Source organism: Cololabis saira, chromosome 10 (genome assembly GCF_033807715.1).
Source record: "Cololabis saira isolate AMF1-May2022 chromosome 10, fColSai1.1, whole genome shotgun sequence".
Taxonomy (NCBI): Eukaryota; Metazoa; Chordata; class Actinopteri; order Beloniformes; family Belonidae; genus Cololabis; species Cololabis saira.
The window spans coordinates 12,176,628-12,188,647 of NC_084596.1; the positions used below are offsets into that span (position 1 = coordinate 12,176,628).

The following is a 12,020-nucleotide window of genomic DNA, read 5'->3' on the forward strand; positions in this document are numbered from 1 at the left end:
CATTGATATTAGAACAAAAAAAAAAAGTGAAATGAGAGTGATACATTTGCATCTTTCAGAGTAGATATTTTTGACCTGGTCTACACTTCCTGTTTTTTATTAGAAAAAAAATGTGAATTCTATTTTTTTTTAACATTTAAAGCATTTCAGTAGTATGCTGATAGTTTGCTTGTTTGGTCACTGTTGCAAGTTTTTCTAAGATATGAGAGGACTATAACTGAGTGACTTTGTTTTCCATCAAAGCTTTGGGGTTTTATCAAATTTTGAGTTTTGTAAGCAATATTCAGTCTTTTCACAAATGCCATCTGGCTTTGATAGTTGCACTCAATGCAGTCTTTCATGCAAGAGTCACAAATGCTCACTGACACCATGCAGATATTATAGGCATTGGCTGGAATACTTTGAAAATGTAGTGCAGAGTGACTGTGTGTAATTGTAGTATTAAGGTCCTTTGATGTCCTACTATAATTTCTACCCATCAGAAAGGGAGTCTAAGGGATCCCTGATGAGGGTTTGCTGTGCCCCTCTGTCCAGACGGCTCCTGGCTCACTCTGTAATTATGGAAATGGTGTGTTTGTATTTATAGGCTAAGCCCACAAGCGGCTGCCCTTCTCTGTCTTGCAGCTGCAAGGCATCACTGTGGAAATTAAGTATCCATGTATCAAAAGTCTGCTTCTGCAACTGCAAAAAGATGTAGTTGGTGTAGTTAAGAGTTAATTTGAACGTTGGCGGTGCCTATTTTCAAGAACAGTTGTGAAACCTTTTTGTTGAGTGGGTGGATGTGGTTAATCAAAATGTGTGAATGAGGTATATATGTGGTATGACTACACATTTGTAAAAAAAAGAAGTACTGCACAACAACAGTCAAGCATTCAAATCCGTTATTTTTAATATTTACAATAAATACATATTTTACAGTATAAAATCCATGTATTTATTTATATAAATTTAGGTAAAAAATAATGCACAGGACATCAAGCCCTGATAGTGTACAGAGGGGCTGGATCCAAGAGTTTCACACCAAAGAAGAACAACAGTTGCAAACTGAAAAAGCTCAGAAAAATTAAAAACTGAAGACTTAAAAAAAAAACAACAAAAGAAACATTGTCTCTGCACATGTTGGGTAACTATGTGTATTTTACCCCTGTCAAAAAGAAAGGATTCATTTTTTGGTCATGTCATTCTGTCACACAAGTTTTACAGTAGCATAGAAAGGCACGTTTGTGTCAAACACAGCATTCCAGTTATTCTGTCAAAGAGGAGTAGTATATACAGGGCCAGCCCCTTCTTGGTCTGCCTGCTCTTAAGCAAACAAAACTTTTTTTTCTAAAGCTTTTTTAGAAAACCAAAGTAGTACCAGCTACGTTATTAGAAAATAATAACACTAAAACGTTTACAGTTCAATATTTTATAAAAGAATTTGGCCACATGGAGAGCATTTTTAAATAAAAAATACAGTTGAATCACAACAAAAATAATACAATCCCCCTTGTGAACCCCCCCAAAGTCTTCAAGTAGGCTTCTTTCTTCACATATGCCTCTTCATGTGAAGTGCCAAATGGTCAGACCTGGAGAAGGCGCGCTCGCACAGGTGGCACTGGAACGGCCTGTGCCCGGTGTGTTTACGGAAATGACGGGTCAGCTCATCGGAGCGGGCGAACTTCCATCCACAACCTTCCCAGCTGCAGTGGTATGGCTTCTCACCTGCGTGGACAAGAGCATCGGAATTCATTAGTGCGTGCGTAAAAAAAAAAACAGGATTCAGAACATTGTGCGTAATTACGCACGGAACATTGTGCGTAATTACGCACAGATTAGACGTGGCTGTCATGTTTTAGACGGAGAAAGGGGCTTGAACTTACCAGTGTGAGTTCGGAGATGTGCCTTCAGGTGTGAGCTCTTGGTGTAGGTCTTCCCGCAGCCTGCGAAGGTGCAGGTGTGCGTGGCAGTGCGCTTGCGCGGCCAGGTGCGGCGGCCTCTCTTGGGCTTGGACTCCAGCAGCTCCAGCGGAGACGACGGCGGCGTCAGCATCACCCTCTGCGCGCCGGGCTGCAGGCTCAGACCCTTGTCGTACATGACGAAACCAGGGTGCTGAGCGTGGTAGGGCATCTGCATCTGCGGGGCCTGAGGGTGGTGCTGGAAACCCGCCTGCGAGTGATATTTCTGCTGGAAGTTCATGGGCTGGCACAACTCCGCGGCTCCCTGGTCGCCCGGGCTCAGCGGGGGCGTCATGCTGCTGGCTGCCCGCGGAGAGATGGCCACCCTCGGCTGCTCGAAGGACATCATGCACGCTGACACGTTGCCTTCTTGTTTGATTTTGCTGCAGCTCTGAGGCACCATGCCCATAACGGGGCCGTAGCTGTCCATGGGTGGCTCCACTTTGATGTTTTCCGGCCGGGGGAAATGCACCTGGTTGACAAAAAACCTCCCCTGCACGTTGGGGCCGCTGCTGCGCGTAATGCCATAGGTGCTGGTGTCGTCGGAGCGCAGCAGTTCCGTCATGAGGCTTGCGCCGTACGGGGGCGGCGGGGAGCGGTGGTCGTCTGACACGCTGTAGGATGGCACTGAGTTTCCACTTGTGTACATGCTGGGGTCGGTCGTGCCAAAGTAATCCGCCGGAGCCTCGGAACCAGTCGTGTTGGAGAGAATAAAATCCAGATCCAAATAATTACTCAGATCCTCGTCGTCCTTTTTGCTGTGATTCTCCAGGCTGTGTACCATCTCAAGCATGGAACAGTTTGTGGAGACGATTCTGTCCAACTCTCCTTTCCACCTCTGTGTGAACAAAGAGACAGAAACATGAATATTATAAATCTGTTTTGTGTAAAACATGCAGACAGTAACATGTAAAGAAGCATTGGCTTTGTTTTCTTAGAATACATTTTTTTTTCTTTTACTCTCAGCCCAATTCTTAAACTTTCTGTTCTCACTTCCATCTCCACCTTCAAACTACATCTTTTATTAAGTACAACCGACTCCTGCACTTGCCTTTAGTCATCCTTCATGCTACTGACTGTTTTACTTGATTATTTGTTTTATCTTTTGTATTGTGTTTTAATGTCTTTTTGTAAATAAGAAATCTGTTCTTAATTTTGCTTGCCTGGTTAAATAAAGGTTAAAAAAAAAATTCCAACACATATACCCACAAAAAAAAACAAAAAAAAAACTTGAATCATAGAATAAAACTTACATTTTCGCAGTTTTTTTCTCTTTGGTTTGAAAATGTCGCAAATGTTGAAAATGACGGTAGCATCACTCCGGATAAGGCCATCGTTTTTAGTGAAATAATAAGAACTATCTCTTGTCAAAGTTGCAGCCGCACCAGAGTCCGTGCGCCTTTTTCCACAGTCTCCTCTCTCTCTCTCTCCTCAGCTGCGCTTCAGATGCATGAACAGGTTTAAAAGTGGTAGGAGGTCCCCCTTACTTTATAACTCTCTAAGCCCAGTGTGAGTGGCCAATTGTGAGAGCTCAGGAAACAACGTAAATTTGGTAAATTTAGCTCTTTATAAAGCCGTCCCCGCAGGCTGCCGGGCTCAGTGTATGACAGGCGCAGGCAGCAGCGCTGCCTTTAACTGCAGTTCCTCCCCCACAGCCTGACGCACTCGCCAGGCCAACCCACCTGGGGGAGAGCTGGAAAAAAAAAAAAAAAAAAAAAACGTTCAGGCAAATTACAAACATACACACAGCCTGTATAGCAACCATACTTACGTAATATGCTGAAAAGAGCAACGTTAATGACATAAACTGCGAGAGGCCAAGCCTCTCCAGCAACACAATATACAGGCTTGTTCGCGTAATCATTGTTAGAATAAACTTTATTTCAGTTCGGAGTGAAAAAAAAACATTTAAAATGAAGAGGGAAAGTATAAGACAATGTTGACATTATGGCACTGGCACAGTAAGAATGACTTAACAGGATGCCAGCTTAATCAGGTGCTTGATTATTCTGTCCCTCATCCACGTGATATCACGATTTTTTTTTTAATTCAAATTATTAGGCAATAGGGGAGAAACTAAAAAAAAAAAAAATAAAATAAAAAAAAAATCCCTGTCACCTCCAGCTAGGGTTGCCACGTAAAATACGGAATTGTCCTTTATTTGAGAAAAAAATGTTGCGTCCCGTATTGAACTAATACGGGACCTGATTTGTACCGTATTTTCATTAACTTTTACACCATATTCTAGTTGAATTATTGAAATAAATGAACCTTTACACCATATTCTAGTTGAATTATTGAAATAAGTTAACTTTTACACCATAGTCTAGTTGAATTATTGAAATAAATTAACTTTTACACCATATTCTAGTTGAATTATTGAAATAAGTTAACTTTTACACCATATTCTAGTTGAATTATTGAAATTAATTAACTTTTACACCATATTCTAGTTGAATTATTGAAATAAATTAACTTTTACACCATATTCTAGTTGAATTATTGGAATAAATTAACTTTTACACCATATTCTAGTTGAATTATTGAAATAAATGAACCTTTACACCATATTCTAGTTGAATTATTGAAATAAGTTAACTTTTACACCATATTCTATAGTTGAATTATTGAAATAAATTAACTTTTACACCATATTCTAGTTGAATTATTGAAATAAATTAACTTTTACACCATATTCTAGTTGAATTATTGAAATAAATTAACTTTTACACCATATTCTTCACCTGTAGGCTATATTATACATCTGGGCTGATGTGGACATACATAGCATAGGAGGATATTTCAGTTGCTATATGGTTGTCTGTCTCTACAGTCATGCAAGTTCAATGCTATTAAAGCACTTTACACTTTAAATCAAAGCATTTAGTTTTTTCATATAAAATAAACAAATTTTTATTCAGTTTAGAAGTTTTGGGGCTTTTTTTTTGGCTCCTGCGCTGCTGAAATCAGGGCGTCCCTTATTTCTATTTCTGAAAGGTGGCAACCCTAGGAGTAATACCTGAAAAAACATTTAAAACGAAGAGGGAAAGTATAAGAAAATGTTGACATTATGGCACTGGCACATAAGAATGACTTAACAGGACACCAGTTTAATCAGATGCTTGATTATTCTTTCCTAACTCATCCACGTGATATCACGATTTTTTTTTATTCAAATTATTAGGCAATAGGGGAGAAACTAGGAAAAAAAAAAAATCCCTGTCACCTCCAGCTTTCAAGTGCACGATTGCAAACGTGCAGCTGATTCCAGCAGGGCTTGTGCTCCCTGGATGAACCGCTGCACATCCACCTGCTCTCGCCTCGGCCGCTTTGGCTCCCGGCTCATCATTAATGGAAAGATGGTTTTGTTCTCTCACAGCGGGCTTGTCCAAACAGGCGCCAGGGTCGTCTGAACAACGCTCTTCAGAGGCTTTTTCACGCTCTTAACCACTCGTGATGTAAACATGATTTAAGGTAACGTTCCATTCAGGTGTTAATGACAGACTCGGGGGACGCGGTGTCGATTGGGGTCAAATTTGCATCACAAATCACGTGGCTTGCTTTGTTGAGAGTTTCTGCAGAGATGTTGGTATCTCGAGTGAGGATTGTCAACAGGAAAACAGTTTTACTCCTGTAATCCCTCTTCTTTGTGTCTCTTTTTTCCCTCCCCAGAGGTCTGTCCTGCAGAGCAACTGTGCGTTCAACTATGTTGGATTCAACATGAAAGAATATTAGATAAATACACTTTAGTATAAATGACATATTATACACATTTACATGGATCAAAGTGTCTTTGATTCCCAGGCATATATAATGATGTATACATTTGTGCTTTTGAAATCTTGGAAAATCCTTCAGAAGACTCAAAAGCAGGTGGAATATTTTGTGTAGTGAAGCGCTACACAATGGACACATTCCAGCAGAGGTGTCAAAAGTATTCACATTCATTACTCAGGTAGAAGTATAGATACTAGAGTTTAAAAATACCCCTGCAGAAGTTGAAGTATCAACTCAAGTTTTTTACCCAAGAAAAAGTATAAAAGTACTGGTTTCAAAACTACTTAAAGTATAAAAGTAAAAGTAATGTAAGGGGGAAAAAAGCCATTAAGGACAAAAGCCATTGAAAATGAATGCGTCTTAGTATAATGCGAATATATTAAAGAACCATATATGTGTACTATTGAGCATTAACATGTGTTTCAGAGAGCAGGAGATATGATAGTTGCCTATAAGTATTGTAATGGTGCAAAAAGTCAAACTTCAGAGGCATGTTATCATTTATCCTAACCTTTATTGGAATGTACATCCAAGTTTAGTTGCAGGAATCTGAGGGAACGGATGTAAGAACAAAACTGGACAAGAACATCTGAAACAACCACAACCAAATTCACTCTATCTGGATGGAGCAATTTAACTGGATAGTTTTTTGTTTAAAGGCCGAAATGAAATAGAGTAACGAGGCTGTTTTTAAAATGTAAGGAGTAAAAAGTACAGATAATTGCCTGAAAATGTAAGGAGTAAAAGTAAAAAGTCGTCTGAAAAATAATTACTCCAGTGAAGTATAGATAACCAAAATTTCTACTTAAGTAAGGTAACAAAGTATTTGTACTTTGTTACTTGACTCTGCACTCCAGTTGTGTACAACACAATTTGCATCCCTGCTGCTTTCACCTATACCGTTTCTGCAGCAGGTATCACACAGGCGATACCGTGATGAAGACCTGTGCTGACTCACGGCAGCTCAGCTCCTCGTGACTGATACATCAGTGATCATCGTGCTGTCATGTCCACCATCACCAGTGAACTCTGTGAGTGCAGCTGTGAGGTTTCCACATCCTGGTGCCTGATCTGCACTGTGTATTCACTGGAAAGTGCGTCACGCAGAGGGAGTCCAGCAAGGCCTGAGAGGAAATGTGTTTTTAGTGGCAGCGGTGCTGCCGGACTGGTGGCTGAACCCCTGACCGCTGACTCTGACCCCTGCTCCGCCGTGCAACCTTCCTCTGCTCTGCTAGTGAGAGTGAACGCACTGTCTCTCCCCCTGGTACTTAGCTACTTCAGTACCCTGTATTTTCTTAAAGTTTTACTGTACAGAATACAGGACTGTCTCAGAAAATTAGAATATTGTGATAAAGTCCTTTATTTTCTGTAATGCAAAAATGTCATACATTCTGGATTCATTACAAATGAACTGAAATATTGCAAGCCTTTTATTATTTTAATATTGCTGATCATGGCTTACAGCTTAAGAAAACTCAAATATCCTATCTCAAAATAGAATATTCTGGGAATCTTAATCTTAAACTGTAAACTGCCATAAATCACCTTTATTCTGGCGTGATCTTCACGAACAACGGGAAACTAGTGATTATGTACATTCACTGAGTGAATATTATGAAAGTAAAATATATATTTCTCGCTAGAAATGTAATCAAAACGCATTTTTATGCAGAAACTAACTCAAAATGTAGATTTTATTCACTAAAAAATAAGAAATGTCCGCCATGTTTTTTTTTTTGGGATTCAGTCAGAATTAGAATATTCTGGGAATCCTAATCTTAAACTGTAAGCCATAATCAACAATATTAAAATAATAAAAGGCTTGCAATATTTCAGTTGATTTGTAATGAATCCAGAATGTATGACATTTTTGTTTTTTTAATTGCATTACAGAAAATAAAGAACTTTATCACAATATTCTAATTTTCTGAGTCAGTCCTGTATATTCCTGAACTCTCATAGGATGTCTTCATCATAATTTATTAACTAAAACCATTAGCATCATTTGGGAATGTGTGAGAAGAATCAAACCCACTGAGCATCTGTGGATACTTGGATCTCAAGAGAATTAACTTCAATGCTATTCACAATAAAGTTGTCACGAGTTCAGTGGTTTGATATAGAAATGATTGTCAAAATACTTCAAATGAAACATTGCTGCCTCAGATCAAAACTGTGTGGTGGAAACTTGTAATTTCAGCCTTTCTTCACAAGTGGATTAAACCGGATTGACAGCAAACTGAAGTCAAAACTGTATTAAGTCTTCAGATGACGAATTCACTTCCGCTGCGTTCCAATGGCAAGCCCAACGTCATGAGAAATTGCACAGACTCTGCGTCGGGAGGTGCAGCAAAGGGATTAAACAGGCATAATAAGAGCGTACGAGGTCTGATTGGAGTACTCAGTAATTTGGATGACGTTTATGAGTCAGGTTAGTATTTCATTTTGAGCCGTCACTTCCTGTGGAGAAGTGTACATACCCAGATGGAATATTTTAATTAAAGCAGACTGTCAGAGCCTCACATACGGTAGGCGTGACTGCAACAGTTCAGCTGAACTTTTTTCAGTGGGCTGACAGTGGGTAGTGTACTGAAAGACAATTGTAAGAACTTGGTAAAAAAGTGCTGCTCGACTGATCCCTTCAGGGCAACGCACCTTTAGCTTTCTCCCCCGGGAGCAAGGTCACAGGTCAAAAACAGAGCAAACACGTTGGTGGAGCTGGAGAGGATTCAGTGTCCTCCTCAGATTCTTGACCCCGTGTCCTTTGGTCGAAGAAACATCTTTTAACTTGCAATCCCATACTACTTTTCCAAAAGCACTGAAAGTAAAACTAAAGTATAAGATTTATTGCAAAATGAAATGATCAGATCACGATAATGTTGAACTTTTTTTCACTATCAGTGAATTATCAAACTGATTCCAAGTTTTGCTGCTCGATTAAAAATCGTTGCTACCACTTAGATACGTTATAACATTATATACCTGTGAGATCTCTTAGATCAGGGGTCGGCAACCCGCGGCTCTTTAGCGCCGCCCTAGTGGCTCGTGGAGCTTTTTCAAAAATGTTTGACCATTTTTTCCTTTTTTTCTTCTTTTTTTCTTCTTTTTTTCTTCTTTTTTCCTTCTTTTTTCTTTCTTTTTTTCTTCTTTTTTTCTTCCTTTTTCCTTTTTTAATCTCGACATTTCGACTTTTTTCTCGACATTTTTACTTTTTTCTCAACATTTCGACTTTTTTCTTGAAATTTTGACTTTTTTCTCAACTTTTCGACTTTTTTCTCGACATTTCGACTTTTTTCTCGAAGTGCATAATGAAAAAAAAAAATCTTCCCCCAGTTATAACTAATATAGATACATGCAGCATGTGTTGTCTTCATTCTAAAGCTTATACAAGACTTTTCATTTTTTGCGGCTCCAGACATATTAGTTTTTTGTGTTTTTGGTCCAATATGGCTCTTTCAACATTTTGGGTTGCCGACCCCTGTCTTAGATCTATGGGAAGAAATCTACTCATTATAGCTGCCGTAAGAAAGAAACGCAGCTGCTACGTTCTAAAACAGTGCGTTTCTGTCCGGAAGTCCAAATTTCTGAGTTCCCAGTCGAATATTTTTACTTCAAAGTGTCCAGAGGTCAGAATTCCAACTCAAAAAGTCAAAACAACTTCCCTTACTGTGCATTTTGAATCAAATATGGCTGCGAATTGCATCAACAAAGCTAATTTTACTGTTTACAAGAGTTCTGCCTTGTTTTATTCATATTAAATCTGACATACACATAGTCCTATTGGCTTTTTATCAGTGATCATCTTGCTGTTTTTATGTATTAGTATTGCTCACAATACAATCACAATGGCGACAACAGCTGGTCCATCATTTGGATAGCTTCATGGCATATATGTACGAAACAGCACACTTTTATGCAAGAATCTGTGTTTTTTTCATAATTCCCGGTTCCGAATTCTGGCTTCCGGGAGTAAATGCAACCCAGCATACCTCAACAGTAGCCAGCTTCAAATTCAGATGTGAGACACAATTATTTCCGGCCACCGTTAGTTGTAAATATGAGTAAGTGAAATTAAAACAAAGAAACAAACAAAAGAAAATGCATAACCTGTCCCTGATGCCACGCCTCCTAAACACACAAAAATGCAGTGACTATTCCCGAAAGAAAAGAGTTTCATGACAAGCCAACAGTCCTGTGGCTTCACGTCGGTTACTCATGATGATTGCGTGCTGTTTTTAGTGCCCTGTCGCTTCCATGATGAATATTTTTGCATTGACTCAGGAGCATTAAATTAATTGTTTGCTACATGCACTGACTGATTCAAAATTATGAATTTGCAGTCAGTCAGTCGCAGTTTGAAGACATGGAACCAAGCTATGTGTCTTTACTGTCAAATGACTTGGTTTCAAGTTTTCTTTGAACTTCTTGTGAACTTTTACATTAGTTTTAATCTAGTTAGTCTACATTCGTATCACTGTATATGACAAAGAACTTAGACTGCACATATCAATCGTGCAATATGAATAAATCTGCCTCGTCAAATTCTAATGAGCAGCATTTCCAAAGAAGCCTCAGGAAAGACTTTCCCTGAAGTGACATTTACACAATCGTGTTTCCATTGGGCAACCCGATTTGTTTCACAACTGTAGAGTCGGCATTATCAGTGCTGCTGTCCTCCCTGTGCAGTGAGGTTTACATGTAATCAACCATTTATAAACAGGTTATTGTTCCAGTGACAGCGAGGCAAAGCCCTTGAAACATTTTATTTTCATAATGCACTTGTTTTCAGAATGAAAAAGAGAGAAAAGTCACAGGAAATTATCTGAGAGTTATGTTGATAATCCACCTATGTGGGAATCTTTACAACCAAGATTATTTCCAGATGTTTTTATGACTTTTTATTAAATATAAGAGTATAACAAGAGTTTCTAAAACAGAAAATGAGCTATTTTTAAAAGTAAGTTCCTCAAAGTGTATTCCAAACCAAAAAGCTCCACCGTGGCTTTTTTAGAATTAAAGGGAAAAAAGGTTCAATATCAGCATCATCAATGTGCTTCCTTCTCTTTTTTTTTATATATTTTATTTTTATTTAGTTTTTCAACAAAAACAAAACATAAGACAGACAGGGTCATCACAGGTGTATAGAAATGCATAATGTAGAAACAAGATTGAATGGGTCCGGGTTACATTTTTATCAAAATATATTGGGTCCTGACTAAGGCTCCTTCTAGTACCCAGTGGCTCAACGACACCATGTTTTTTCTGAAGCTGGAAAAGATTAAATATTCACTGAAGGGTAGTTGCAACAAATTTTATAATAAGTGGCTTCCCTTTCTTACATTCTTCCACTCTTTCCAGTCCCTGCCTCCTGATTGACGGACCCCCCCCCCCCTCCCTCTCTTCTCTTATTCCTCTCTTTCTTCCTCCTTTTTATTTATCTTTTTATTTACTTTTCTTTTGTTTTTGGGTTTGTTGTTTTTTTTTGTGGTTTTTTTTTTTGTTTTCTTTTTTTTTCTCCCCCTTTTTATTCATCTATTTTTTAATTCATACTGTTTAGCTTTAATACTTAAATATTACTTATATATAAGAATATAATAATTTTCGTGTATTTGTCATTGTTTTGTGTGGATTTTTTTGTTCTGTTCTTAATCCAAAAAAAAAAAAAAAAAGGAGGTAGACTGTATATCTTTTTTTTGTTTATTCCTGTTCAACTGTGCCTTACCCCCTAATAAAAATATCAAAACAAAAAAAAATATATATTGGGTCCTTAGTGTCCATGTGTGCCGAACAATGGCATATTCCTTCTACCAAACACATACAGAAAATCATTTTAGGTTCAAATAGGACTTCCATTTTTCCCAGTATTTTTACCTTTCTTGGTAGCATGTCTCAAAGAAAAAGTCAATTGTTCCATAGTGTAGATGTCATTAACTATTTCAATCCATTCAAGGATTGTAGGCTTCCTTCTCTTTTATATCAGAATTATAGTTTATGTCTGTCACTGACTGTGGATGAGCTTATGATCATAAAAAGGTTAAGTTTTTCACAAAATTCTACAGACTGACAATCTCAGAAGTCTGTATTTGTCCCCAAATACTGGTTCTAAAGGGGTTAATGTCTTATCGTACAGTGGTGTGTATCTCAAATTTTCCATGATGAAACCACCACTTGTTAGCTGTGATTGGACTTCTCCAATTAATGACATAAATCGTGGCAGACGTGATGTCTGTGTCAGGTCAGTAAGTGCTTCATCACCGTGGTGAGGATCAGGACACATCATGCTCTGCCTCATGTAGCACATTCAGA

General features: G+C 38.4%; 1 protein-coding gene across 1 annotated transcript; it reads right to left on the bottom strand.

The window, feature by feature from the left end:
- Nucleotides 1-866: 866 nt before the first annotated feature.
- Nucleotides 867-3,527, bottom strand: klf2b (Kruppel like factor 2b). The gene is made up of 3 exons (XM_061731718.1): nt 3,191-3,527; nt 1,863-2,775; nt 867-1,704 (listed from the first exon to the last, which is right to left on the bottom strand). Exons 1-3 carry the CDS (start codon nt 3,269-3,271, stop codon nt 1,529-1,531), a joined length of 1,170 nt encoding a protein of 389 aa, XP_061587702.1. The 5' UTR covers nt 3,272-3,527; the 3' UTR covers nt 867-1,528.
- Nucleotides 3,528-12,020: the final 8,493 nt, after the last annotated feature.